Source organism: Hemibagrus wyckioides, linkage group LG01 (assembly GCF_019097595.1).
Source record: "Hemibagrus wyckioides isolate EC202008001 linkage group LG01, SWU_Hwy_1.0, whole genome shotgun sequence".
Classification (NCBI taxonomy): Eukaryota; Metazoa; Chordata; class Actinopteri; order Siluriformes; family Bagridae; genus Hemibagrus; species Hemibagrus wyckioides.
In genome coordinates this window covers 7,044,014-7,070,858 of record NC_080710.1, presented here as the reverse complement: position 1 = coordinate 7,070,858, position 26,845 = coordinate 7,044,014, and the positions used below count along the sequence as shown (strand labels likewise).

Sequence of the window (26,845 nt, the reverse complement as noted above, 5' to 3'; positions counted from 1 at the left end):
AATCTTGAATCTTGAATGATGGTACACTAGTTAGTACAGTAGTTTGTTTGTGGTTTTCAATATAGGCATAGGACCGGAATATTTTATTGCTACTCAATCATTTATAAATAGGATTGATATATAAAATCCCACCACACTGGACATATTTTGGAGGTAAACAAAAGAAGGTATTACTGACTCAAGGTTGTTCTGGAGGTAGTAGAGAACACCGAGTTCATTGAGAGTCTTGGCACAGTCAGCCGAATCTTTACTGAGAGTTAACTCTTCCAACTGCAGCGCTCGCCGACGCAGGAGAGTGAACCCGTACTGTGAAAACACACACACAAAATACACACACACACACACACACACACACAAAATACACAAAGATAAAAGGAGATAATGAATATGGGACAACCCTCAAATTCAGACAAGAAAAAGTGTCTTACAGGAACTGGCATGCTCATATCAGGATAAAATAAGAACAAGAATAAGAATGATTTTGAATAATAAGAATCTTTTCTCACCATGTGGCCTTTTTGCCGAGCCATTTTCTGCCTGATCTTGACTGATCTCTTATGCAGCTTCTCAGCTTGTTCGTACCTGATGATGAGAACACAATGGGAAAAAAAAAAGAGCAAAGGTCAAACATTAGGGCAGCAACTTGAAAAGACTATTTCTGTATACCACAGTGTTGTTCTGTTTTATGACAGCAGAGTGACGGAGCTGCCTGCGAAGAAAATCAGATTGTGCTTGTTCTAATACATTCATTTTTTTATACAGGCACAGCTCATTTACAGGGCCCTGTATGGTGGATGCTTAGCATCTAATACTGAAAATAACCAGATTTATTAAAAATGTTATTTAATAAATAAAAATGCATAATTGTTGACTTGGTGAAGTTTTCTTCAATTTAAGATTTTTGTAAAGAGTCTTAGGTGTCAGTGTGTCATTATTTAATGGAAGATGGCTTTTAATAAAGAATGTACTTGTTTTGTTTCTGGTAGAGGAGCGAGAGCGAGTCGAGTTCTCTTGCCACACTTGAGTGCTCAGCTCCATACGCATTCTCGCTGATCTCCAGCGCCTGCTTGTACAGTTGCTCTGCGTTGCCAAACTTCCTCCAGTGGACGTAAACTCCAGCCAGCTGGTGCAGTGACTGGGCCACACTGGGGTGATCTGGATCCAGAGCTGTCTCACGAATCTCTAGAGAGCGCTGCAAGGGTGCAACTGCCTGTAAAAAACACACAACAAACATTCACATAAGAAAATGGTGATCATTATGTGAGTTTTAAAGAGAATATTCAGCAAAAAAGAGTGCCACAAGAACACTAACAAGAATCCAAAAGCACAGAATGAGCCTATAAACATCCAGTTTTATCTAGTTGTCACTGATGGTTTAAATTTTTTGATTCCTTCAGTCTCTAAAAAAACATATGTTGAGTGTAGCGCCACATATAGAGATACTATGGTAATATTCTGCAGATATGTGTAGAGGTCACTGTTTTTAGCTGAACAAAAATCTCATGAAAGAATTCCATTTACAACACCACACTGAGCAGCTGTGCACATATATAGACAGGACATAAAGTAGAAAATATAAAAATGAGTATGTGCATGTGTGTGTGTGTGTGTGTGTGTGTGTGTTCTTGAGTGCACCTGGCTGAGAAGCCCCAGGTCTTTAAGGAAGCCACCGAGGGTCTCATACAGGTTGGCCAGTCTGCTCATGCTTTCTTCACTCTCACAGTTCCGCTCAAATTCCTTCAGAGCATCACAATATTCAGCTGCCATGGACACTTTATCCTTCCCGACAAACTGCCAATATGCTAGCAGCTCTGAGAAATGACCTCTGAAAAATAACATATAGGGTGAAATGGTAGGGATTATGTTAGCCTTTATAGAACTTTATAGAACTATCAGATACAGTGGCTGATACTGTCATAATGCTCTATATTAGTATACAATACAACTAGCTGCTGCACTGAAAACTTTTTCTTTATCTAATAAACAATCTAATATGCAAATGATTGTGAGATCATCATCAACAAAGTGTCCTAACCCCATAACTCCTAATCTATTCAAATCTCAAGATTTCAGTGACTATAACTGATGCTGACAAATTTCATGATATCTTTAGAATTATTTTTCACCACTCTACAATGTTACTGAAAATATACAACTGAAATGTTATGGTTTATTTTTGTGGTTGTGCCATGAAAAAGCCTTGAAATTTGAGGTAGACAGATTATTGTATATGAAACATCTGTCTTTATGTCTGTCCTTCTTAATTTTATTCACTGTCTGATGGAAGGATGACAAACAGAATAATAGTATGAAGAAAGGAAGGCTCTAGGAATTATGGGGAACAAAAAATATAAATTAAGTATGGAGAACTTGATTGTTGTACAAACTGACAAACAGACTGCTGGGTATGCTGATGGACAAATTATAGGACAGATTAATGGAGTAAGGATAGACAGAATAATGGATATATTGATGTATGAATGCCAGCTGGAGAAAGTAAAGTGTCACCTCTTGTAGAGATTCTGCGAGACAAACAGGTTGAGCAGACTGAGCTGTAGTTTACACTTTTCCCCCTGCTGCTGAAGTAACCATGGCAACTCATCAGCAACACGCCATGTCACTGTGTTCTCACTGCACACACACACACACACACATTGTCATTAGGGGATGCAGGAGCATAAATGACTAAGAGGCACATGGCCTGTTTAAAAACACAATATGAGAAGCCGGTGTGTGTGTGTGTGTGTGTGTGCATACAAGATACAAACCTAAGCTTCTGGTTAAAATACTGAATAAGTTTCTCTCTGTACAAAGAGCAACATCTCCCTCCATTGAAGAACTCCTGCATTACAGCCTCACACGCCTGATACACAGAAAAATAAAACACACACACATACACACACACACAACCATAAGCCTGATACTCAAACTGAATAGATTTTGCAAAGCGGAACATTTTGTCTCGGCCAAATTAAAATGTTATACAATAGATGCAGTACTGTGCAAAAGACAGTCTTAGATTTGTTGTTTTAGCAAAGGTATAATGACCATATATAATTATTTCCATCTCAGTTATAATTACAACCAAAGAAAACAGGAAATTTGTATGCAGCATTAAAGAACAGAAAAAAATCAGAAAAAAACGGCTTCTATAGGCTATAGTGGCAAGTATTCAGTGCGACCTCTACTTTCACTTATACAATAGCAGGAACCTGGCTCTCTTAAACCTAAATGGAATGGAACCCTAATTAATGCCTTATTAATTTTTGAGTCTAATCGTCAAAGAATGAGTGCTTGCAGCTTTCAGTGAAACATGGTGGAGGATCTGTCCTGGTTTGATGTTGCATTTCTGCCAGTGGTGTTGGTGATATTTTCAGTGTTGATGCTGATGTTCATCATGCTGAAAAGTGCAGCATTCATCATGCCATTACTTCTGGAAAGCACATGATTGGAAATATTTTTTCAGCATGTTAACGATCCCAAGCACACCACTAATGCAGCGAAATCATATTTGCAGAAAAAACAGCCGATAAAACAGTGACAGTCATAAACTGGCCTCCACAGAGTCCAGACTTGAATATTATAGAGGCAGTATGGGATAATCAGGATAGAGAAAAAAAATAAAAAACAGTCTAATTCTAAAGAAGATCTCTGTGAAGTGCTGAAAGAAGCTTGGTATACTATATCAGAAGATTGCTTCACAAAGACAGTCTACCCAGAATAGTTCAAAATGTGCTTAGTGCCAAGGGAAATCACACTAAACACTGACTTTTGCCTGAGGAAGCCATTTTGTTCTGAATTTTTTTTTTTTTAATTTTGTATACATATTTCCTGTATTTTCTTATTATATCTTAATAAAGAGGCCAAAAATAAATATGGATGGTCATTAACACTTTGCTAAAAACAGAGCTGGTGGTGACTTACGTGGCAATACTGTGTATACACAAAGCTCTAACTCTTCCAGTAGGTTTATTTTTGATGCAGAAAATAAGATGTGAAACCAACTGCATGTAACAGGACAGGAAGTGCAAGTCGATAAAAGAATGACCATGCCCTCACAGTGAGACTAGATGTGAGAAGCATCACTATGTTCAGGGTACAATTATTATTATCACTGATATTATTATTATTGTTATTATTATTATTACCACACACACACACACACACAGAGGACCTGTAGATGCTGAAAGCGAACAAGGCTGCAGCTGAAGTTGATAATGAGGAGTTTTTGGAGACTGTAGAGCAGAGAGGAGAGCACTGGGAAATGTAGCTCAGGAAAAATATCCAAGAGTTCAGATTCACTGACGCCATTATGACTGGCACAGAGCAGGCACAATAACTGCAGAAGAAAAGAACACACACATTATTAGACCTATAACCAAAATAACCTAGAAAGCAAGAAATATTCACATTCAAATGCTTAAAATATAAGACATCCTTTTTGTCTAAGTGGCCCTTTATGGAGAAACATTACTAATATAAAATCATGTCACTTATGATATCCTTTTTCTGTGTTCTATTATGTTTGAACACAATTCTCACCATCAATAGTTTATGTGAAAATAACAGAAAGGGCAGAATTACAGCTAACATCAGCTACTCAGGACAAAAACCTAGATTAATATTTAAGTGTATTCAACATCTTTTTAAGAACTTTAATACTGTTTTTTCAGAAAGGCTTGGTACTGCCCAATTTCTTCTATTAAAAATGTGTCATCTGCATAGATGTCAAATATTACAAGAGAGAATCAAGCTCCATTGATAAATAAATTATAGTATAGATAATAGATGTTAACAGATCTTTTTTACCATCACTATACCATCACTTTTGGTATGTCATTTTTTATAAAAAGATTTTTTAACTTATTCATAATCATTTAATATTCTCACCAAGGTTAAGGTGTGAACTCACTTCTCTCATGACGTGCCTCTCTCTGTCTGTGTTAAGTGAATCCAGTACCACCTTTAGGCTCAGTCTGTACAAAGCCACTGTGTCCTGACATAACACACACTGATGCAGCATTCTGTCCAATGTCCAGGATGATCTAGTGCTGAGAAAAAAACTTTAGGTAACAAGTAGATCAAAGCTTGAACACATGTCATGAATACACAAAATAATTGTAAGCATTAAGTTGCATGCTTTTATATATGTATCGTCACTCACTGGGTGAGGAGTCTGGCCAGCAGTGAGACATACAGTGCATTACAGGTGGAAGCAGAGCGGCAGTGTCTTTCTAATTTCTTCTCCTGTGACAGAACAGTGTATGAAATCAATGTCCTGAGACATGGCAAAACAGTGAAATACAGATAAATGTATTTATATGTCACATTCATACTGGTTATCTACCACAGTGTACACACACCTGCTCTTTTGTGGGTTTCATGTTAGTATTCACACACTCTGTGTTGAGGACACTTTTCACTTCTCGTAGACTAAGAGGATCCAGGTGTAAAGTTGGCCACAGCCTGAAATGTCAAAGAAAACTGTTTTGTAATCTTTTACTCTGTAATTTTCTTGTTCTCTTTTGCAAAGAGTGTGAAAACCACACTTCTGCGTGGTGTGTACAGTCAAGCTAATGATCCAAACATAAGCAGCGCTCAATTTTATATACAGTATCTCACAAGTGAGTACATCCCTCACATTTTTGTAAATATTTTATTATATCTTTTCAAGAAATGCCACTCTGCTACAATGTAAAGTAGTGAGTGTACAGCCTGTATAACAGTGTAAATTTGCTGTCCCCTCAAAATAACTCAACACACAGCCATTAATGTCTAAACTGTTAACAACAAAAGTGAGTACACCCCTCAGTGGAAATGTCCAAATTGGACCCAATTAGCCATTTACCCTCCCCAGTGTCATGTGACTCGTTAGTGTTACAAGGTCTCATGTGTGAATGGGGATCAGGTGTGTTAAATTTGGTGTTATCGCTCTCACACTCTCTCATACTGGTCACTGGAAGTTCAACATGGCACCTCATGGCAAAGAACTCTGAGGATCTGAAAAAAAAAATTGTTGCTCTACATAAAGATGGCCTAGGCTATAAGAAGATTGCCAAGACCCTGAAACTGAACTGCAGCACGGTGGGCAAGACCATACAGCAGTTTTACAGGACAGATTCCACTCAGAACAGGCCTCGCCATGGTCCACCAAAGAAGTTGAGTGCACGTTCTCAGCGTCATATCTGGAGATTGTCTTTGGGAAATAGACGTATGAGTGCTGCCAGCATTGCTGCAGAGGTTGAAGGGGTGGGGGGTCAGCCTGTCAGTGCTCAGACCATACGCCGCACACTGCATCAAATTGGTCTGCATGGCATTCGTCCCAGAAGGAAGCCTCTACTAAAGATGATGCACAAGAAAGTCTGCATACAGTTTGCTGAAGATAAGCAGACTAAGGACATGGATTACTGGAACCATGTCCTGTGGTCCGATGAGATAAACTTATTTGGTTCAGATGGTGTCAAGCGTGTGTGGCAGCAACCAGGTGAGGGGTACAAAGACAAGTGTGTCTTGCCTACAGTCAAGCATGGTGGTGGGAGTGTCATGGTCTGGGCCTGCATGAGTGCTGCTGGCACTGGGGAGCTACAGTTCACTGAGGGAACCATGAATGCCAACATGTACTGTGACATACTGAAGCAGAGCATGATCCCCTCCCTTTGGAGACTGGGCCGCAGGGCAGTATTCCAACATGATAAAGACCCCAAACACACCTCTAAGACGACCACTGCCTTGCTAAAGCTGAGGGTAAAGGTGATGGACTGGCCAAGCATGTCTCCAGACCTAAACTCTACTGAGCATCTGTGGGGCATCCTCAAACAGAAGGTGGGGGAGCGCAAGGTCTCTAACATCCACCAGCTCTGTTATGTCATCATGGAGGAGTGGAAGAGGACTCCAGTGGCAACCTGTGAAGCTCTGGTGAACTCCATGCCCAAGAGCGTTAAGGCAGTGCTGGAAAATAATGGTGGCCACAAAAAATATTGACACTTTGGGCCCAATTTGGACATTTCCACTGAGGGGTGTACTCACATTTGTTGCCAACGGTTTAGACATTAATGGCTGTGTGTTGAGTTATTTTGAGGGGACAGCAAATTTACCCTGTTATACAGGCTGTACACTCACTACTTTACATTGTAGCAGAGTGTCATTTCTTCAGTGTTGTCACATGAAAAGTTATAATAAAATATTTACAAAAATGTGAGGGGTGTACTCACTTTTGTGAGATACTGTGTGTGTGTGTGTATATGTATATATATATATATATATATATATATATATTGGGGTTTGTGTGTATATATATATATATATATATATAAAGTTTAGACGTTGTGTGACCCATATTCAATTGAAAACACCACAAAGACAAGATATACAATGTTCAAACTGATAAACTTGACTGTCTCTTGCAAATATTCACTCATTTTGAATTTGATGCCTGCAACACCTTCCAGAAGAGCTGGGACAGGGGCAACAAATATAAGAGGATCCCCGAATGGCTCAGTCATTCACAAGCAAGGATGAGGTGCAAATAGTCCAACAGTTAAGGAAAAACTTTTCTCAACATACAGTTGCAAAGAATTTAGGTATTCCATCATCTACAGGCCATGATATCATTAGAAGACTCAGAGAATCCGGAGAAATCTCTGTGACTGAGTGGCCACGACCTTCGATCCCTCAGGCGGCACTGCATTAAAAACAGACATCATTCTGTAAAGGATATTACCACATGGGCTCAGGAACACTTTGGAAAACCGTTGTCAGTTAACACAGTTCATCGCAACATCTACAACTGCAAGTTAAAACTGTACCATGCAACGCGCAAGCCATACAACAACACCCATAAACGCTGCCGGCTTCTCAGGGCCTGAGCTCATCTGAGATGGACTGATGCAAAGTGGAAAACTGTGATATGGTCTTACGAGTCCACATGTCAAATTGTTTTTGGAAATCATGGACGTCACGTCCTCTGGGCTAAAGAGGAAAAAGACCATCCAGATTGCTATCAATGCAAAGTTCAAAAGCCAGCATTTGTGATGGTATGGGGGTGTGTTAGTGCCCATGGCATGGGTAACTTGCACATCTTTGAAAGCACCATTGATGCTGGTACAAACAAGTTTTGGAGCAAAATTTGCTGCCATCCAAGCGACGTCTTTTTCAGGGATGTCCCTGCTTATTTCAGCAGGACAATGCCAAGCCACATTCTGCACGTTACAACAGCACTGAAAATGAAGCGCAAACTATGACAAAGCAGACCTCAGACAGTTTAGCAACTGAAGTCATACATCACAAGAATGGGAAAGAATTCCATCTACAAAGCTTCAACAATGTCCTTAGACATGTGTGTCCTTAGTTCCCAAATGCTATTGAGTGTTGTTAAAAAGAAAGGTGATTTTATCAGTTTGAACATATATATGCATATGCATATATTGTCTTTGTGGTGTTTTCAATTGAATATGGGTCAACAAGGATTTGCGGGTCATTGTATTCTGTTTTTATTTACGTTTTACACAACGTCCCAACTTCACTGGAATTGGGGTTTGTATATATGAAATAAGATTAACATGTTTAATTTTATTTAATCTAGCCATGGGGCACAGAAGTCACAGTCCAGTGACTTCGGTGCCGGTCCCAAGCATGGATAAATAGAGAGGGTTGCGTCAGGAAGGGTATCCAGCGTAAAACATTGCCAAATTTAACCATGCAAATTCTCAGTACTCTGAATACTGTTGGTCGAGGAAGTAGAGGAGGGAGGAGAGTGTGCAGACAGAGAGAGAAGAGGAAAGATAAGAGTGTAGGACTGAGAATAGGAACTCAATGTTGGTACTATGACAGGTACCAGAGGTAGAGAGCTGGCTGATATGATGGAGAGAAGGAAGGTGGATATACTGTGTGTACAGGAGATCAGGGGGAAGGGTAGCAAGGCTCGTAATATAGGAGCAGGATTCAAGCTGTTTTATTATGGTGTGGATAGTAAGAGAAATGGTGTAGGTGTGGCCCTGAAGGAGGAGTTTGTGAGGAATGTTCTGGAGGTGATGAGAGTGTCAGACAGGGTGATGAGTCTGAAGTTAGAGATTGAGGGGGTGATGTTGAATGTTGTTAGTGGTTATGCCCCACAGGTAGGTTGTGAGTTAGAGGAGAAAGAGAGATTCTGGAGTGAATTAGATGAGATGATAGAGAGTATTCCTACGGATGAGAGAGTAGTGATAGGAGCAGATTTTAATGGACATGTTGGTGAGGGGAACACAGGTGATGAGGAGGTGATGGGCCAGTTTGGAGTTAAGGAAAGGAACCTTGAAGGACAGATGGTAGTGGACTTTGCTAAGAGGATGGACATGGCTGTGGTTAACACTTATTTTCAGAAGAGGGAGGAGCATAGTGTGACTTACAAGAGTGGAGGTAGGAGAACACAGGTAGACTACATCCTATGTAGAAGATGCAATCTGAAATTAGTGACTCTAAAGTGGTAGTGGGAGAGAATGTAGCCAGACAGCATAGGATGGTGGTGTGGATGACTTTGATGGTCTGTAAGAAGAGGTCAAAGATAGAGAAGAAAACCAAGTGGTGGAAGCTGAAAAAGGAGGAATGTTGTGAGGAATTTAGACAGGCTCTGGATGGTCAGGTAGTGCTGCCAGATGACTGGGAAACTACAGCAGAAGTGATCAGGAAGACAGGAAGTAAGGTGCTGGGTGTGTCATCTGGAAGGAGGAAAGAAGATAAGGAGACTTGGTGGTGGAATGAGGAAGTTCAGGATAGTATTCAGAGGAAGAGGTTAGCCAAGAAGAAGTGGGACATGGACAGGACTGAAGAGAATAGACAGGAATACAAGGAGTTACAGCACAGAGTGAAGAGGGAGGTGTCTAAGGCCAAGCAGAAGGCGTATGATGAGTTGTACACTAGGTTAGACACTAGAGACGGAGAGAAGGACTTATACAGGTTAGCTAGGCAGAGGGATCAAGATGGGAAGGATGTGCAGCAACAGTTATTAAGGATAGAGATGGAAAGGTGCTCCCAGGTGAGGAGAGTGTACAGAGGAGATGGAAGGAGTACGTTGAAGAGCTGATGAATGAGGAAAATGAGAGGGAAAAAGAGTAGAAGGAGTAAACTCTGTGGAACAGAAAGTAGATAAGATTAGAGAGGATGAAGTCAGGAAGGCTTTGAAGAGGATGAAAAGTGGAAAGGCAGTTGGTCCTGACGACATCCCGGTGGAGGTCTGGAAGTGTCTAGGAGAGGCGGCAGTGGAATTTTTAACTAGTTTGTTTAACAGGGTTTTAGAGAGTGAGAAGATGCCTGAGGAATGGAGAAGAAGTGTATTAGTGCCGATCTTTAAGAATAAGGGTGACGTGCAGAGTTGCAGAAACTATAGGGGGATAAAGTTGATGAGCCATACAATGAAGCTATGGAAAGAGTAGTGGAAGTTAGGTTAAGGAAGGTAGTGGAAATTTGTGAGCAGCAGTATGGCTTCATGCCCAGAAAGAGCACAACAGGTGCAATTTTTGCTCTGAGAATGTTGATGGAGAAGTATAGGGATGGTCAGAGAGAGTTGCACTGTGTGTTTGTAGACTTGGAGAAAGCATATGACAGGGTGCCAAGAGAAGAGCTGTGGTACTGTATGAGGAAGTCAGGAGTAGCAGAGAAGTATGTCAGAGTGGTGCAGGACATGTATAAGAGGAGCAGGACAGTGGTGAGGTGTGCTGTAGGTCAGACAGAGGAGTTCAAAGTGGAAGTGGGACTGCATCAGGGATCGGCTCTGAGCCCCTTCCTGTTTGCTATGGTGATGGACCAGTTGTCAGAGGAGGTCAGACAGGAGTCTCCTTGGACAATAATGATTGCAGATGACATTGGGATCTGTAGTGAGAGCAGGGAGCAGGTGGAGGAAAACCTGGAGAGGTGGAGGTTAGCACTGGAGAGAAGAGGAATGAAAGTCAGTGGTAGTAAGACTGAGTACATGTGTGTGAATGAAAGGGAGGGAAGTGGAACAGTAAGATTACAGGGTGAAGAGGTGAAGAAGGTACAGGAGTTTAAGTACTTGGGGTCAACAGTCCAGAGTAACGGAGAGTGTGGAAAAGAGGTAAAGAAGCGAGTGCAGGCAGGTTGGAATGGGTGGAGAAAGGTGTCAGGAGTTCTGTGTGATAGAAAAATATCAGCAAGAATCAAGGGTAAGGTGTACAAGAAAGTGGTGAGACAGGCTGTATGGTTTAGAGACAGTGTCACTGAGGAAGAGACAGGAGTCAGAGCTGAAGATGTTAAGGTTCTCTTTGGGGGTGCCAAGGTTGGACAGGATTAGGAACGAGTACATCAGAGGGACAGCTCATGTTGGACGTTTGGGGGACAAAGTTAGGGAGGACAGATTAAGATGGTTTGGACATGTTCAGAGGAGGGAGAGTGAGTATATTGGTAGGAGAATGTTGGACATGGAGCTGCCAGGCAGGAGGCAAAGGGGAAGGCTAAAGAGGAGGTATATGGATGTAATAAATGAGGATATGAAGCTAGTGGGTGCAAGTGTTGAGGATGCAGAAGATAGGGATAGGTGGAGAGAGATGATTCGCTGTGGCAACCCCTGAAGGGAAAAGCCGAAAGAAGATGTTTAATTTTATTAATAGATGCTGTCTTAAATGTATTATAATTTAACAATTTTGGTTCACTCAGGAAACTCTAAGCTAGTCTGAGCATTTTACATCTACATTTACAGCATTTGGCAGACATCCATATCCAGAGCTATATACATTGATCTCATTTATACAATTAAGTATCCGAGGGTTAAGACCTTGCTCAGGGCCATAGCAGTGGCAGCTTTGGTGGCCCTGGGATTTGAACTCACACACTTCTAACATCTTAACCAATGAGCTACCACCACCCTTAAACTTTAAGTTTGATGTCATTGGACTATGGTGTACTGAGGACTACTATTGATAGTAAATACACCATGTTTCCTTTAGTCAGAGAAATTTAATTCCTAGATGTGTTAATGTTATGTTTATTTGGTTTAATATAGTCATAATCCCCAGGTCATGCATTAAGTTAACAAAGCCTTGTGTGTGTACCTCCAGGCCTGTGGGCATGACTCGACATTGACCGACACCAGAACTCTGACATTAGCAGGAAGTGGATCAATCAGCCACTTCATATGTCGCTCTGCATTCTGGGAAATAATAAAAGCAAGAGCCAGACCATGATATATATATATATATATATATATATATATATATATATATATATATAAATAAAATTACAAAATAAAATAAAATATCTTGATCTTTACACCTACTTGGATTTGGTCAATGGAGTCAATGACAATAATGATGTTGCCATGATGGCGTGAGGACAGTCTCTCCAACCAGCGAGGAAATTCCTCCAGGATCTTACAGGGGTCCATAGACAAGCCTGAGAGTGACCAGAAATGCTGCAAAAGCTAAAATGAGAGCAATAAAGATCATCCAATAAAGAAACCTTCACACTGATTTATATCTTTATATTTTCAGCAACATAACATGACATAACAAGAACTGAACTGATCTAACTTTAGGTCACTATACTTTGTGTAGTGTATAATATAATAATATAATATAATTCTTTATAATTGAAGTGGGATTTTGGGCCACTGTATATTGCATTGCAAGAATTGCATAATGTCTTTTCTATTAAATCCTTACTATGTAACTGCTATGAAACAATGGGATTATAGAGTATCATATCACATTGACTGGCATATGTGTTTTCACATGCATATGAGCGACCTTCACAGTGAGGCGTTTGATGATGAGGACGGGCTCGGAGCTGGTGGATAGAGCAGGACCCACAAAGTGATAGAGAATCAGTGTGTTGGGGGAGTGTTTCTGCTGTAGCTCTATCCTGAAAAATATTCATTGCATTTTATAACTGAAAATGTACTAATATTCACTGTTAAATTTAGCCAACATACTCTATCTTCTACAATTTTAACAGTGTTAAACCTAACCAATATAATATACTATACAATTACAATCCACATAACTTCCTTCAAAACAACCCAAAATAAGGGTGAATGCAATAAAATGAATATTCAAGCATAAACAAAAATTTAAGATACAGTCTGTTAGAAATCTATACATATAAACTTTAGACACTAATGGCTTCATATGAAGTAGCAAATACCATTTAGCAAGAAGGAGAGATTTGCCCGAGCCTGGGGCTCCTGACACTAGTACTGGAGGAGTTGGAGGAGGAGCAGCAACCATATCATTCAGACCATCAATGTACTACAGAGAGATGAATCAGAGAGGGAGAGGGAGAGAGAGAGAGAGAGAGAAAAGAGAGAGAGAGAGAGAGAGAGAGAGAGAGAGAGAGAGAGAGAGAGAGAGAGAGAGAGGGATATTTTATATTTTATTATAGCTCTCTTCTACTTCTCCAAGACCCAGATACAATTTTAGGGACAGTAAAAATCTTGTATTTGCCTGGTTTACCTGGTTTCTATAGTTATACCTTCTTTGTAGAGCTAATAATTAACTTCACACACAGACTTAAAGCTAAAAATGCTAATGAAATACTTAATGACTTATTTTGAGGGTGCTTTACCTTATCAACAAATATTTGATACTTTCTCCGCTTCCACTAGCTTGCATATTAGTAGTATTTTTCAGTTTAATGTAGCATCTATAGTGACATATATTAAGATTATAATGGTCCTGCATCTCTTCGACATTCATTAGCTAAGCCATACCCCAGGCCCCTTTTCATCTTTTTTCCCTCTTCATTCCACCATTTTCTTTACCCCTCCAAATGATTTCAATTCTATGATATTGATAAATAACAAATAAAATAAGGAATAAATGTCTAATGAGAGAGAGAGAGAGAGAGAGAGAAAGAAAGAGAGAGAGAGAGAGAGAGAGAGAGAGAGAGAGAGAGAGAGAGAGAGAGAGAAAGAGAGAGAGAGATGATATAGGAACCTTCTGTAAGCTGACACTAGCTGAAGCATTGCAAATGTGCTGGTAGGCTTCAGTCTGCTCCTGTTCATCATGTAAATCCCACAGCACATCACCAGGGTCTGATTCTTCTCTGTCCTCCAGTCCTGTGCTGTCCTCCAGCTCCAACCCCAACAGTTCCTAAATAGAATATTTTAATTAAAAATGCAGGAAAGGTATATTTTACATTAAAAAAAAGAATCTGATTTCAGAAAGTCCGTAGCTGAAATATGAGTCACATCATATTATTTTTCCCCATGCCAGTGAGTGCAATGTCATACCAAGATCAGAGATCATACCATGCAGTCTTCCTAACTTGAAAACAATTTAGAGATATCTGCAAATTACACAACCCACCAACAACATTGTCTGTTAATGAGTGATATGAAAGTTAACTCTGCAATGCATTTGTCATGACAAACAGCCCACTGGGGAATATATGGAATATTATTCCATTAAAAAAATGACTGCGTTTCACAAAATGTCCATTAAATGTATGTCTGTAATTGAAATACATAGTGTTTAACTTTTATCTATATTAAACTAACAGGATTTTCATGAAACAAATGACTTGACCTTGCCATTCTAATACTCTATAAAGGCTGTAATTGCAAAACACAAAAACAACATTTAAGATTTGTAATGGACAGCTAGGTAATATAATGTATATATTATGCATAAGGATTATAATAAATAATTACTTTACATTCATAAAATACTGTTATTTTATAACTTATAACAGAAGATTATGACCAAGCTTCCAGTTCTAAAACTTGTAATTACATTTATAACAGGAAGCTTGAGTGTAATCTTGTGAGCAATCTCTACTGATGAAAAGATTTCCATTGTATCTCATTAAATCCCCACATTTCTGTACTAGTGTGTGTCAGAGTGTGTGTACCTGCTTTATAATCTTTTCTAGCTGAGCATAAATAAGTGCTGCTCCCTCCTCTGCAGAGCCTGAGTGGTCCACTACCTGCACATCAACACACACATCTCTGAGAATGTACACACACTTCTGCCAGAATTAATCAGTTGAACAGACTGCAATGTACAAATCCCATTTCTCGAATTATCTGTAAAAAGTGAAATGATAACCAGGACTAAGGCCTTCTTTAATTAAACTGAACAAATGTAATTTGTATACTGTTTTTAACAATACACATTGTCAAAAATCAGCTTTATATGGATATAGATTTAAATTTCTAAGCAACCTCCACAGAATTAGTGTGAATCCACCGTTCGAAGGTTGAGAGCAGAAATAGAGGTCAGTTAGAATCTTAAGGCCAGATTGGAATTCAGTGTAAAGAACAGAGATGAGCCACAAAACTTCAGAACCACATTTAACCATTACCATGGAAAGGTCAAGTGAAGGAAAGGCCAAAATGTGGATCATGAAATGATCTGCATGAAAGGATCTCATGATTCAGATCATACTAGCTCATTTGTGAAGCATGGTGGAGGTAGTATCATGGCTTGGACTTGCATGGCTGCTTCTGGAACAGACTCACTGATATTCACTGATTGTGTAAATCATGATGGTAGCAGAAGAATGAATTCAGAAGTCTACATTAACATTTTTTCTGACAAGTTACAGAGAAATGCATCCAGATTAATCAAAGTAACTTTATCATGCAGCAATACAATGACAACAATCCAACAAAGGATTTCAATCAAGGGAAAAAGTAGAAGGTCAAGTCAATCACAAGCCCTTAACAACACTGAGGAGCATTTCAACCTCATAAAGAGGAGACTGATGGGCGTGTGCAGTTATTGCAAGCGAGGGTATGTTGTTACCAAATAAGTGCTATTTATTTCAAGACTTATCTGTTCCTATATTTTTGCTTGCCAAAAAAATTTGGTGGTCTGAAATAAAAGGTTCTATGTTTTTTGTTTAACAGATAATATTAGATAAATACCAGGAAATAAAAGATGAAATACCAAACTCTTGTCTCATATCCAACTTTTGATCTCAACTCCAAATGTCTTATGTGTATATTTACAAAATGGATTGGCCTTTGGGGGGACGGCAGGCTGAGCAGAGGTGTGCCTTACCTTAACCTTAGCGGCCTTGTCTGCATTGTTAACTTTCTCCAGCAGGTCTCTAGTGGCTGAGCTCAGACAGGAAGCTCCCCCATCTGCTTTGTTTTCTCCCGTATTTAGATAAACTAGCAAAGGACGAGAGTCTGGAGTGCGTACAAATGCCTCCTCCACATCTTCCATTACACAGCTATACAGTAAGAAAAGGTCAACATCAACATTCGCATTTGTAACAACAAGGGCATTTCCACTAAGCATGCAAAATAATGCGGATGGGAACCAACAGCATTTGAGTTTCTAGTTCTTATTAATTTTCCATAACACAATCACAACGATTACAGTAAAATTGACTGCATCATTATTTCAGCTTGTGAGCATTTTAAGCCATTGTTAAGTTCACCATAAAAAAGGGCTCAGATTTATACAGTGGTCCTTTGTCTGATTACTCATTTGTTTAACCAGCTCATTGTCTGCAATGAAATGCCAAAAGACCCACAAATGAGTTACAGATTACATATCAATATTTGTGTGTGTGTGTGTGTGTGTCTTGCCTGGACACTGAGGACTTAAGCAGCAGCACACAAACTGAGCTCCTCTCAAGCTCCAGTTGGCGTTCAGTAGTGTAGAGAGAAGCTTTTTCCTCAGGGAAACACACAGTTAAGTAGAAATGGCCCAAATTCTCACAAAACCTTTTCAAACTAGGAGAATGAGTCTGAGAGACAGAGAGAGAACACAGGTCATGGCATGTTCAGTTGGCCTGACAATGTTTGTTAATGTGTATATGTGTACCTGGATAAAGGCATGGAGTTCTGCTCTGGTCTCTTGGGTGTAGATGAGGTAACATCGGACTGTGTTACTCCATAAAGCTTGAGACACATGAGGAGAAACCTGCATCAGACTGGCCACTGCTGCATCCCAATCATCTGAAACACACACACCGTGTTAATGTAATAGTCCTCAATTGTAATGAGCACGACTGTTCAGTATAATTAATTTAAGTTCATGGTCAAATTATAATGCCATAGCTGGCATATAAAGGTCTGAGTAATACATCTAATTACAGAACTCAGACTTTCAACAAGAACCAAAGGCCCTACTATAAACAGATGAAAATGTGAGCACTAATTTAAGTGTGAAATTATATGCAATCTGCATGTAGCTGTGGGGCATGTTGCAAGTTACTAACTGCAAAAATGACATTATATGCAAAATAGGGGAAGGAAACAATACATAAATGAGGATTTTGCAAGCACTGTTTGCAGATATAAGACTTTCTGTAACATGGAAACATGTATGTGTAAGTATGACTCAATTACAATGCAGTGAAAGCAGTGAGACATGCCTAAAGACTTGTCCAAAATACAAGATGAATATAAACCATATGTGAATGAAAAGCTTTTCCCGGGTTCTCTTTGAATGCTGTTGTTAGATCTATAGGTCGAACTAGTCAAACTTTCATGTTTATTAAAACAAAAAAAATAAATAAATCACAGCCTATGTGTGTTTTGAGGAACTTTAACCTCTGCTGACATTGGCGAATGGCCCCTCCACATCGATGAGACTGTGGGCAAACTCAGGCCCTCTGTGACCCTGTTGCAGCTGCATCATACTCCCCATGGAAGGCTCACTACCCAGAATGCCTCCACTCCAGTACTCACACTGAGTCCCTGCAGCTAGAATCAAAAAGATATGGTAGGGAGGAAGAAGAAAAAACAGACTGAAAGCCAGCAAATGAAATCAATTGTACAGCTCATTTACACCTAGATGTTTCGACTAACAGGACTACATCCAGGTTGCCATTTTATACAAAACACAGATTTGGAAATAGCAAGTCACATACTTGACAAAATGCATGGGGTTAAACTCTTCTAAGGATAAAATCCAATAATAAAACATGTGAAACAAACTGAACTGATGTCCTTAACATAGCCTGTCTTTTTTTAATCTAAAAACAAAAAGTTGGCTCAGTGTCATGACGTACTCTGTAACTGAGGTGGATGGAGTTGAGGTTATTTTGTAATCACATTATATAAAATAATATAATTAATTATATAAAACAATATCTCCTTATACACTTCTCTCTATATATATTTTTTTCAATTATTCCCTATTTTAATCTGGTCATGGGGTCACAGTCCAGTCACTTCTGTGCCGGTCCCAAGCCCAGATTTTTAACTAGTTTGTTTAACAGGGTTTTAGAGAGTGAGAAGATGCCTGAGGAATGGAGAAGAAGTGTATTAGTGCCGATCTTTAAGAATAAGGGTGACGTGCAGAGTTGCAGAAACTATAGGGGGATAAAGTTGATGAGCCATACAATGAAGCTATGGAAAGAGTAGTGGAAGTTAGGTTAAGGAAGGTAGTAGAAATTTGTGAGCAGCAGTATGGCTTCATGCCCAGAAAGAGCACAACAGATGCAATTTTTGCTCTGAGAATGTTGATGGAGAAGTATAGGGATGGTCAGAGAGAGTTGCACTGTGTGTTTGTAGACTTGGAGAAAGCATATGACAGGGTGCCAAGAGAAGAGCTGTGGTAGTGTATGAGGAAGTCAGGAGTAGCAGAGAAGTATGTCAGAGTGGTGCAGGACATGTATAAGAGGAGCAGGACAGTGGTGAGGTGTGCTGTAGGTCAGACAGAGGAGTTCAAAGTGGAAGTGGGACTGCATCAGGGATTGGCTCTGAGCCCCTTCCTGTTTGCTATGGTGATGGACCAGTTGTCAGAGGAGGTCAGACAGGAGTCTCCTTGGACAATGATGATTGCAGATGACATTGGGATCTGTAGTGAGAGCAGGGAGCAGGTGGAGGAAAACCTGGAGAGGTGGAGGTTAGCACTGGAGAGAAGAGGAATGAAAGTCAGTGGTAGTAAGACTGAGTACATGTGTGTGAATGAAAGGGAGGGAAGTGGAACAGTAAGATTACAGGGTGAAGAGGTGAAGAAGGTACAGGAGTTTAAGTACTTGGGGTCAACAGTCCAGAGTAACGGAGAGTGTGGGAAAGAGGTAAAGAAGCGAGTGCAGGCAGGTTGGAATGGGTGGAGAAAGGTGTCGGGAGTTCTGTGTGATAGAAAAATATCAGCAAGAATCAAGGGTAAGGTGTACAAGAAAGTGGTGAGACAGGCTGTATGGTTTAGAGACAGTGTCACTGAGGAAGAGACAGGAGTCAGAGCTGAAGATGTTAAGGTTCTCTTTGGGAGTGACAAGGTTGGACAGGATTAGGAACGAGTACATCAGAGGGACAGCTCATGTTGGACGTTTGGGGGACAAAGTTAGGGAGGACAGATTAAGATGGTTTGGACATGTTCAGAGGAGGGAGAGTGAGTATATTGGTAGGAGAATGTTGGACATGGAGCTGCCAGGCAGGAGGCAAAGGGGAAGGCTAAAGAGGAGGTATATGGATGTAATAAATGAGGATATGAAGCTAGTGGGTGCAAGTGTTGAGGATGCAGAAGATAGGGATAGGTGGAGAGAGATGATTCGCTGTGGCGACCCCTGAAGGGAAAAGCCGAAAGAAGAAGAAGAAGATTCCCTATTTTTTATTTGCTCTCCTGTAAATTCCCAGCGACCACACATACAAAGCAAATCAACCACATATTCTGACGTCAGTGTGATCGACAGGAAAGTAAGACTATGCCATTTCTTCCACCCTAAGGGCAGGGACAATTTTAACCCCTTGGCTCCTTTCCACAGATGACTCTGGCAGAAAAAGATGGGCTCCAGTGTTGTGTAACATAAAACACATGTGCCCTATCACAAGTAGATGATTTGTGAGTTCAAACCCAACAACAGGATAGATGTTTTTCAGTTGTGCCACTCTGGGGAACTTCCGTTTCTGTCATTTTACTGTCATTTGTCTGCATCCAGAAATCTAGAGTTCATTATAATGGATTTCACCTAGTCAGCTCATGAAAACTGCAATAAAGCAGAGTCATGTGACAGTAGTTATGCCAGGCATTGAATTCCACATGATATTAATTATGTAAGTGTTTAAGTCTGGTGTTTTCATGATTAAATTACAAACAAACAATTACATATTAGAGACCTAATGACAAATCTGAGCCCCATCAAAATACTGAAATAAACCCAGGACATTTACTTGAGTTTGAATGCGTGAAAAGTGTCATCAGATAACAATACCTATGGTTTAACCTGCTGAAGAAATTTTTACTGAGTAAGCCTTTAGAAAATCGTAAGCCATTTCAAGAGCATTTCTTCTGACACAATAATTAGTGTCTCTGAACTACTCATTGTTCCCAACATTAGAAAATCACCCACAGATAAGCACATCTTACTTGTGACACTTGTGTGGTTGTCATCAGAGTCAGAGTCAATAGGTTCATACAGCTGGATACCCTGAGCCTGCAGTTGCTGTAGTTTGGACTCCAGATCACGTTTTGCCCTTAACAAATCCTGAATTTCCTTTTCTTTTGTCTCACGGAAGATCTGTTCATCAAGTGAGAAGAGAGAGGGGGGGGTGTAAGAACAGATGAGTGTGTAGATGGCAAAACAGATGGTAATGTAGTTGTTAATTGTATGTTAATAAACAAATTTACTGAACTAGGATAGATAGGACTGACATATGTAAAGACCTTTTAAGAGGACCATTGCTGTTATACTTTGGAGATATACACTGATCAGCCATAACATTATGACCCCTGATCCCTGAAGGTGTGCTGTGGTATCTGGCACCAAGATGTAAGCAGCAGATCCTTTAAGTCCTGTAAGTTGCGAGGTGACGCCTCCATGGATCAGACTTGTTTGTCCAGCACATCCTACAGATGCTCGATTGGATTGAGATATGGGGAATTTAGAGGCCAAGTCAACACCTCAAATTTATTGTTGTGTTCATCAAACCATTCCTGAACCATTTTTGCTTTGTAGCATGGCACATTATCCTGCTGAAAGAAGCCATCAGGGAATACAGTTTCCATGAGAGGGTGTACATGGTCTGCAACAATGCTTAGGTAGGTGGTACGTGTCAAAGTAACATCCACATGGATGGCAGGACCCAAGGTTTCCCAGCAGAACATTGCCCAAAGCATGACACTGCCTCCGCCAGCTTGCCTTCTTCCCATAGTGCATCTTGGTGCCATGTTTTTCCCTTGTAAGCGACATGCATGCACCCAGCCATCCAGATCAGGCCACCCTCTTCCATTGTTCTGTGGATGCTCACATGCCCATTGTTGCCGCTTTCCGTGGTGCACAGGGGTTAGCATGGGCACCCGACTGGTCTGTGGCTATGCAGCCCCATATGCAACAAACTGTGATGCACTGCGTATTCTGACACCTTTTTTATCAGAACCAGCATTAACTTTTTAGCAATTTGAGCAACAGTAGCTCATCTGTTGGATCTGACCAGCCTTTGCTCTCCAGGTGCATCAATGAACCATGGCCGCCCATGACCCTGTCGCCGGTTCACCACTGTTCCTTCCTTGGACCACTTTTGATAGATACTGACCACTGCAGACCAGGAACACCCCACAAGAGCTGCAGTTTTGGAGATGCTCTGATCCAGTGGTCTAGCCATCACAATTTGGCCCTTCGTCAAACTCGCTCAAATCCTTACACTTGCCCATTTTTCCTGCTTCTAACACATCAACTTTGACGACAAAATGTTCACTTGCTGCCTAATATTTCCCACCCACTAACAGGTGCCATGATGAGGAGATAATCAATGATATTTACTTTACCTGCCTGTGCTCATAATGTTATGGCTGATCGGGGTATATAAACAGAGTGTATAGACAAAGGAGACAGTTGGAGTACCTGAGACAGAATAATAAATATCATGAGACAGTAGTTTTGACGTAATTAAACTGTATCCTTCCTGTATCTGTGAAAATGCAAACCACAAGGCAGATTAAATAAGTTTCACACCTTAAACTGCCGTTTCACTTTGTCTCTGTCATGTTCAAAGGTGGCTGCTCTCTCCATTGCCTGGTATTTTGCCTCCACAGCGGTTTCCTTCTCCCTGAGAATCTTCTGGTAGGTTTTTTGCAAGGCCTGACCACCACATATAGGACCAGCACATATAGGACATAGAAGTTATAATATTTCTGTTTCTTCAGTTCAGGGGCTCCCTTACTTCTTATGTTCATCAGCTCAAAAACATATACATTAAAACTCACAGCATTTGGAAAATGCCCTTATCCAGAGCTATGTACAATATATCAATATTCCTCTGACAGGAAGATAATCAGTCGGATAAAAAGATAATTAGTCGTATATGATCATATTATGAGTCTTATGGTAATACTATTAGACTAAAGTCATCTTGATTGGTTAGGACCAGTGGTGGGCAGTAACAAAGTAAATGTAATTCGTTACTGTACTTAAGTATCTTTTTCCAATATCTGTATTTTATTAACATATCATTTTTTTGAGAATTCTTACTTTCACTCAAACTACATTTTGAAGTAACATCTTGAGGCACAGCACCCAAATAATTTTTAATTAGGTATCTTTTTCTGTGGTATGGTACAGCATTAAAATAGCAGTGTCACAGCCTGAAATACTGCAGCCTGGAAGAAAACCATGACCCCATCCCACCACCTGCACACCCATGTCCTGACCTGCAGGATTTGTTCTAAAATGGAGAACAGAAGAAAGAAGAAAGAAAACATGTAGAGTTAAGCACATCCTGTGATAATCATAATGACAATTTTCTAAAATATAAAATCTAATGTTAGCTTGCAACTACGAAGGATTTTATTGTGTATGTGAATGAATCTGTCATTATTAATTAATTATGTCGTCACGCTTTAGTTAGCTAAGTAAGCTAACTTAATAAGTAACTCTTGAGCAGTTGCCTATGTTAATCAGCAACCCAATAGCTCTACTTTTATTCTTGATTGTCTCCAAGTAAATTTTCTTTTTCACTTGAACTGCCCATCAAACACCAGAGCATTAGTTTCCAAATACTGAAATAGTGACTGTGCTAAATTTGAACTTTTTTCTTCTGAATCTTTAGAGCAGAAAGTTTCTGTTAAAGTGAATCTGATTAGATCCTCGCATGTCATTTGTTTAAAAATAATTCCCCAGGACACAGGCTTGTCCAGCACACATTTGTTATTCTGTACGAGTTACCAAGTCAGACTGTCCTGCTACAGTACTTACTGTTTTCTTCTGCCGTGATGTTTATGTTTTCACTTTCTATAGAAAACAATTTATAAGCCTCCGACCCTGTCTTTATATAAAGGTCATTTTTGTTGTGTAGTGGCCATGCACAAATACCTAAATTGTTTACCATAGGTTTACCACAAAAATTGTTCATCAGAAGTTCATCAGAATACCTTGCAGCAAATTTGCAGCAACATTGGCAGAGGTTAACCAGAACTGTTGGCCAGAAACCTGAAATTTTTGTAGGGGTGTGCCCTGTAAACACTACAAATGACACACACAATCAAATGTGTCATCTCAACATCTGCATGATAAAGTGTTTTATCAGGTTTTAATTTGCTACTATGTTAAGTATAAAATAAATCTTAACAAGAAAACTTCATTGTTCTCAAGTCTTTCTATTTTACAGACACACTTATACCCCTTGACTGTTTAGAATAATGTTAACTGACATTTGTATCATGTTAATTTCTAAACTTATTTTAGCAGGCATGTGTGAGTAGAATTAAATGAATATGAATATAAAATGAATAGTCAATTACAAAAAATAACAACGTTAGAGCTAGGATAAATGTAGTAATTTTTTTACAATACATTTGGTACTTTTGTACTTTAACTCAAGTGTAAATTTAAATGCAGGACTTCAACTTATACTTGAGTAACATTTTAACTAGAGTATCTCTACTTTCAGTCAAGTACAGGAGATGTGTACTTTGCCCACCACTGGTTAAAACACATTGGCTAAGCTCTGGTTCTGTTCAGATACCTGCAGCTCGGCACGTAGCCTCTTGTTCTCCTCATCCAGCTTTGCCTCTTTCTTCTGCATGGCTGCTATCTCATTGTTCTTGCTTACACGGAAGATCTCATAGTCCTTTCGGAGACGTTCATATTCAGCAGCGTACTCCAGCTCCACAGAGCCTGTAGATTTGAAGCTGGCACCAATGACCCGTGGACCACGCCGGAATGAGCTGCGAACCAATCGTGCTTTTGGCTTAACTTCCACAGGAATCTCACATGCTTCTCCACCCTCAGCCCCGTACCCATCCTCAATCACATCCCCGGGACTTACTAAAGATGAGGCTGTACCCATAATGCTCTTCTGAAACACAATTTAGCAACCTGGAGACAGCCAGTGGCATCACTGGTCCTCCTGACAGAGACGGAGGAGAAACAAGAAAATGAATGGCAGAATGATTGACACTGGCATATAGTATTAGTGACAGTTCATTTCATTATATATGCCATATTTATTTTAAACATTTTATTTAGAAATGTAACAGCAGTAAATGGTTCTCTGCAGTGATACGGTTACTGATCACTGTAATACTGACTTCACTGAAATCTAAATTAATATTTACTTTAGATCATTGTTTTTTTCATTGTGGAATGAGTAATGTATAGAAAATATTTAGGAAGAAACAAAAATGACTCTATAGTCGTGACTATGTCATTAACAATAGGACAGCATATACTATCATTTTATTTAGTACACTGAGTTAAACCTTATTCATGAAGATATCAAAAGTTACCAGTGATTAATGGCAAGTCCACAAACAACAAAATATTAAGATCTTGAGCCTGGGGAACGTTAAGCAACGATTCAGATCTGTCTTTATCTGTCCACATAAACTAGAGGAACTGTTACTGAGTAATAAAGAAGTTACTCTTCTAGTAACCAGTAAAGGTTAAGTTACTTTAATTAATCCAAAAAATATCTTGTATAGAGAAATAAGAGCCTGTGTACAGGTTACTGTATATGACCAGTACAGGAAAATACCTACTCCACTGCAGTAATGTCACTGTAGAAAAGTCCGGGGGAAGGAACAAGTAAATAAATGTAAATATCTGTAAATATCTGTAAATATCTGTAAATAAATGTAAACATCTGTAAATATCTGTAAATAACTGTAAATATCTGTAAATAAATGTAAATATCTGTAAATATCTGTAAATAACTGTAAATATCTGTAAATAACCGTAAATATCTGTAAATAAATGTAAATATCTGTAAATATCTGTAAATATCTGTAAATAACTGTAAACATCTGTAAATAAATGTAAATATCTGTAAATATCTGTAAATAACTGTAAATATCTGTAAATAAATGTAAACATCTGTAAATATCTGTAAATAACTGTAAATAAATGTAAACATCTGTAAATAAATGTAAATATCTGTAAATAAATGTAAACATCTGTAAACATTTGTAAATATCTGTAAATAAATGTAAACATTTGTAAATATCTGTAAATAACTGTAAATAAATGTAAATATCTGTAAATAAATGTAAACATCTGTAAATATCTGTAAATAAATGTAAATATCTGTAAATATCTGTAAATAAATGTAAACATCTGTAAATAACTGTAAATATCTGTAAATAAATGTAAATATCTGTAAATAAATGTAAACATCTGTAAATATCTGTAAATAAATGTAAACATCTGTAAATAACTGTAAATATCTGTAAATAAATGTAAATATCTGTAAATAAATGTAAACATCTGTAAATATCTGTAAATAAATGTAAACATCTGTAAATAACTGTAAATATCTGTAAATAACTGTAAATAAATGTAAATATCTGTAAATAAATGTAAACATTTGTAAATATCTGTAAATAACTGTAAATAAATGTAAATATCTGTCCTGAGGGTGATTACAGGAGGAATACCGTTATCTGAAATCAGTGCTCTAAACACTCCAACAAAGTAAGCACTGCTGGTGAGGATATCCGATGAGACTCTGGACAAGTCGAAAAGATGATTTTAAAGAGTAAATAATGTTAATGTTAGAGCGCTTAAGTTTCATACAAACAGCGTATGTTATATTTAAACTTACTTAGAGGTAAACATTCATGCGCTTCTTCCGCTTAAACCGGGCAACAGGACACACCTCACTCTACGAATCTCCTCTGAGGACAAACTGGTATCGTCCCAGAAACTCTTTCTTACTTACGGGATTATTCTAAGGGCTCTTGGGCAGATCGGGAACTCAGCAGAACCCCATACATTATCGTTTATTTTTTTTATTCAGATGGCCTCTTCGCACACGTGTGTTATTATGAAACACGCTGGAATAATGGAATAATGGAATAATGCCCTCAGACTGCGCCGTTTGCGTGTCCTCTAAAAGACATTACAGCGGTTTAATCCAAAACTCAGCACTTTACTGTTGTGGCTCTTTACAAGAGCTGGGCAGCCAAAATGGGGATACCAAAAAAGATAAGGAAAATAGAAAAAAAGAGGAGAGAAAGAAAGGGAAGGCAGCTAGTAACCCAGTCTTTTAAAGAATATTCAAATAAATAAACAAACGTACACACATACACACGTAAATGTACATACATACATACATATATACAAACATATATACATACATACATGCATACAAACACACATACAAATACACATACAAACATACACTATATTGCCAAAAGTATTCGCTCACCTGCCTTGACTCGCATATGAATTTAAGTGACATCCCATTCCTAATCCATAGGGTTCAATATGACGTCGGTCCACCCTTTGCAGCTATAACAGCTTCAACTCTTCTGGGAAGGCTGTCCACAAGGTTTAGGAGTGTGTTTATGGGAATTTTTGACCATTCTTCCAGAAGCGCATTTGTGAGGTCACACACTGATGTTGGACGAGAAGGCCTGGCTCTCAGTCTCTGCTCTAATTCATCCCAAAGGTGTTCTATCGGGTTGAGGTCAGGACTCTGTGCAGGCCAGTCAATTTCATCCACATCAGACTCTGTCAT

The 26,845-nt window shown here is 39.2% G+C and overlaps 1 protein-coding gene across 6 annotated transcripts in view; it reads right to left on the bottom strand.

The window, feature by feature from the left end:
- The window catches only part of nphp3 (nephronophthisis 3), a 30,407-nt gene extending 4,391 nt beyond the window's left edge, over nucleotides 1-26,016 (bottom strand). The window contains exons 1-25 of one of the 6 annotated variants that reach the window (XM_058402908.1): nucleotides 25,761-25,901; nucleotides 24,867-24,950; nucleotides 23,852-24,235; nucleotides 21,844-21,969; nucleotides 20,259-20,409; nucleotides 17,495-17,647; nucleotides 16,764-16,897; nucleotides 16,526-16,686; nucleotides 15,990-16,164; nucleotides 14,836-14,910; nucleotides 13,920-14,075; nucleotides 13,129-13,232; nucleotides 12,732-12,846; nucleotides 12,263-12,406; nucleotides 12,039-12,136; nucleotides 5,364-5,466; nucleotides 5,165-5,247; nucleotides 4,913-5,063; nucleotides 4,175-4,339; nucleotides 2,769-2,863; nucleotides 2,509-2,631; nucleotides 1,636-1,825; nucleotides 969-1,210; nucleotides 507-582; nucleotides 179-306 (exon numbers count right to left, since the gene is read on the bottom strand). In XM_058402908.1, the coding sequence (XP_058258891.1) occupies nucleotides 179-306; nucleotides 507-582; nucleotides 969-1,210; nucleotides 1,636-1,825; nucleotides 2,509-2,631; nucleotides 2,769-2,863; nucleotides 4,175-4,339; nucleotides 4,913-5,063; nucleotides 5,165-5,247; nucleotides 5,364-5,466; nucleotides 12,039-12,136; nucleotides 12,263-12,406; nucleotides 12,732-12,846; nucleotides 13,129-13,232; nucleotides 13,920-14,075; nucleotides 14,836-14,910; nucleotides 15,990-16,164; nucleotides 16,526-16,686; nucleotides 16,764-16,897; nucleotides 17,495-17,647; nucleotides 20,259-20,409; nucleotides 21,844-21,969; nucleotides 23,852-24,175 (3,272 nt within the window). In that variant the 5' untranslated portion in view covers nucleotides 24,176-24,235; nucleotides 24,867-24,950; nucleotides 25,761-25,901. Of the gene's footprint in view, nucleotides 1-178; nucleotides 307-506; nucleotides 583-968; nucleotides 1,211-1,635; nucleotides 1,826-2,508; nucleotides 2,632-2,768; nucleotides 2,864-4,174; nucleotides 4,340-4,912; nucleotides 5,064-5,164; nucleotides 5,248-5,363; nucleotides 5,467-12,038; nucleotides 12,137-12,262; nucleotides 12,407-12,731; nucleotides 12,847-13,128; nucleotides 13,233-13,919; nucleotides 14,076-14,835; nucleotides 14,911-15,989; nucleotides 16,165-16,525; nucleotides 16,687-16,763; nucleotides 16,898-17,494; nucleotides 17,648-20,258; nucleotides 20,410-21,843; nucleotides 21,970-22,538; nucleotides 22,553-23,851; nucleotides 24,236-24,866; nucleotides 24,979-25,760; nucleotides 25,908-25,927 lie in introns of those variants that run through there. The other 5 variants (XM_058402900.1, XM_058402936.1, XM_058402918.1 and 2 more) reach the window with 5 other exon arrangements.
- Nucleotides 26,017-26,845: the final 829 nt, after the last annotated feature.